The sequence below is a fragment of the Bacillus rossius genome, chromosome 7, assembly GCF_032445375.1.
Source record: "Bacillus rossius redtenbacheri isolate Brsri chromosome 7, Brsri_v3, whole genome shotgun sequence".
In the NCBI taxonomy this organism is placed as follows: domain Eukaryota; kingdom Metazoa; phylum Arthropoda; class Insecta; order Phasmatodea; family Bacillidae; genus Bacillus; species Bacillus rossius.
In genome coordinates, this window is record NC_086335.1 from 4919486 (window position 1) to 4921235 (window position 1750).

General features: G+C 45.1%; 1 protein-coding gene across 1 annotated transcript in view; it reads right to left on the bottom strand.

The window, feature by feature from the left end:
• Positions 1-406: 406 nt before the first annotated feature.
• The window catches only part of LOC134533649 (sorting nexin-16), a 65372-nt gene continuing 64028 nt past the window's right edge, over positions 407-1750 (bottom strand). The window contains exon 7 of the mRNA XM_063371183.1: positions 407-1348. Within this exon, the coding sequence (XP_063227253.1) occupies positions 1207-1348 (142 nt within the window). The 3' untranslated portion in view covers positions 407-1206. The remainder of the gene's footprint in view (positions 1349-1750) is intronic.

Here is a 1750-nt window from a genome sequence, read left to right on the forward strand (position 1 = left end):
TATGTAAACTATTGCCAAGGGGTCGCCTTATTGTAAATAGTTTAGTTTTCTTTTTATTAGTGTTTCATAATTTTTTCCTTTCCTCTTGTATGTATATATATATATATATCTTTATTCGCTTGTATAGTCATGCATTGCCTAGGATAAAATAGTACCATTGTGTCATGGACGAGACCTCGCCATTTTAATGGGACATTTCAGAAACTGTGTCCGCAGGTAGTGCTTGCCTGAATTCGCTATAGGACAGGAAATCAAAGCCCTGCCGGTTTGGGACAAACGCCATCGGTTAGCGCCGCGACGCCGGCGCCTACTACTTCCCATAGGCGGCCGTGTAAGGGGAAATTCTCGTGTAGTCAGGCCTCACCTAAGAACGGTCGTAGGCGGGAACTGCGATAGCCCCGTGCCAGTGCAAATAGTGGCCAATAAAAAGAGTGAGTGCCACGAAACCCTATGTAGTTTCATTATTAGCAGGCTAGATCCTCTTAACTGCCACGCGGCCCGAAACCCACCCCCAACTGAGCTAGCCCAAGAACCTACACAACCAATAAGGGGATCAGCCCGCTCGACGACAACTGCAAACAACCTGAAATATGAACAAATTAAATGATAAATATAAATACTGTGGGTAGGGACTGTAGGCTATTATTCAGTTAACTCAATAATAGTGAGTAAATAAACCATCATGAGATACTCTGTACAGTATGTACTCTTGTGCCACTATGTTCTGTTAGTTGAGCTTAAAAGGTAAAGCGCAAAAAAAAAAAAAGGGGGGGGGGGGGAGTTTGTAAAGTCGGTTTACGGATGATAATTTTACGTGATAAAGTCATAAGAAAACATTGATGAAAAATTGCACTTTTAAATTTCCAAATATTATTTCCAGTTTTTGCAAATTTAATTCAAATAATTTGTTTAAATATAATAACGAACAATTAGTTAAAACGCCCGCCTTAACCTGTTTGATATTATAGAAGATTTTCTCGCACGGTGGTTGGCCGGTTCTTTCACGCTCGGCTCAGGCTGAACGTGACAATTTTTCGTGCGTGAAGCCGGCGTTCATCGATTTATAAGACATTATCACGTCAAAATATTTGCTGAATACTCTATTCGAAAATACTTGAGTTTTTGTACGACTCGACTCGACTCGACTCGTGCACCCCCAGAGTGGGAGGAAGGAGAGAGCCAGCCGTGCCAGCCATGCCAGCCGTGCTAGCCGTGCTCCGGGGGTGGCACCACGCTGTCCTCTGCTTCCTCCACGATGTCCTTGAGGGGGGTGGAGGACGCCGCAGGCACGGTCGCCTCCATGCTCACCACGTCCTTGAAGCACCGCGAGCACTCCTTCGTCGACATCCTGCAACGCAAATATATTGTCAGTGTATTTGTTTTGTGTGGAAACATGATATAATATTGGGTCTCATTACTCTCTGTATTTTTTCTTCTGGGGGATAGTAACATAGTAACATAGTTAGGACTCTCTTGTCTCTCCTTGTTTTGGGACTGATTCTTCTCCATATGCAAGGACACCAGCTCCACGAAGACTTGGACCTGCACACTCACCAGCCACCATCAACGACATCCAAGAACCTGTTCCGGTACCAGCAACTACATCATCTACAGCAACTCTGGCAGGTACCCTTGTCCGCTTCTAGACCTGTGGAGACAACTGGCAGGTGAAGAAGTGACTTGGGACTGGCCATCCCAAGACTCTTCATCACCAGCAAGAAGACACCCTCCTGCAGTGAAGCTATAGGGG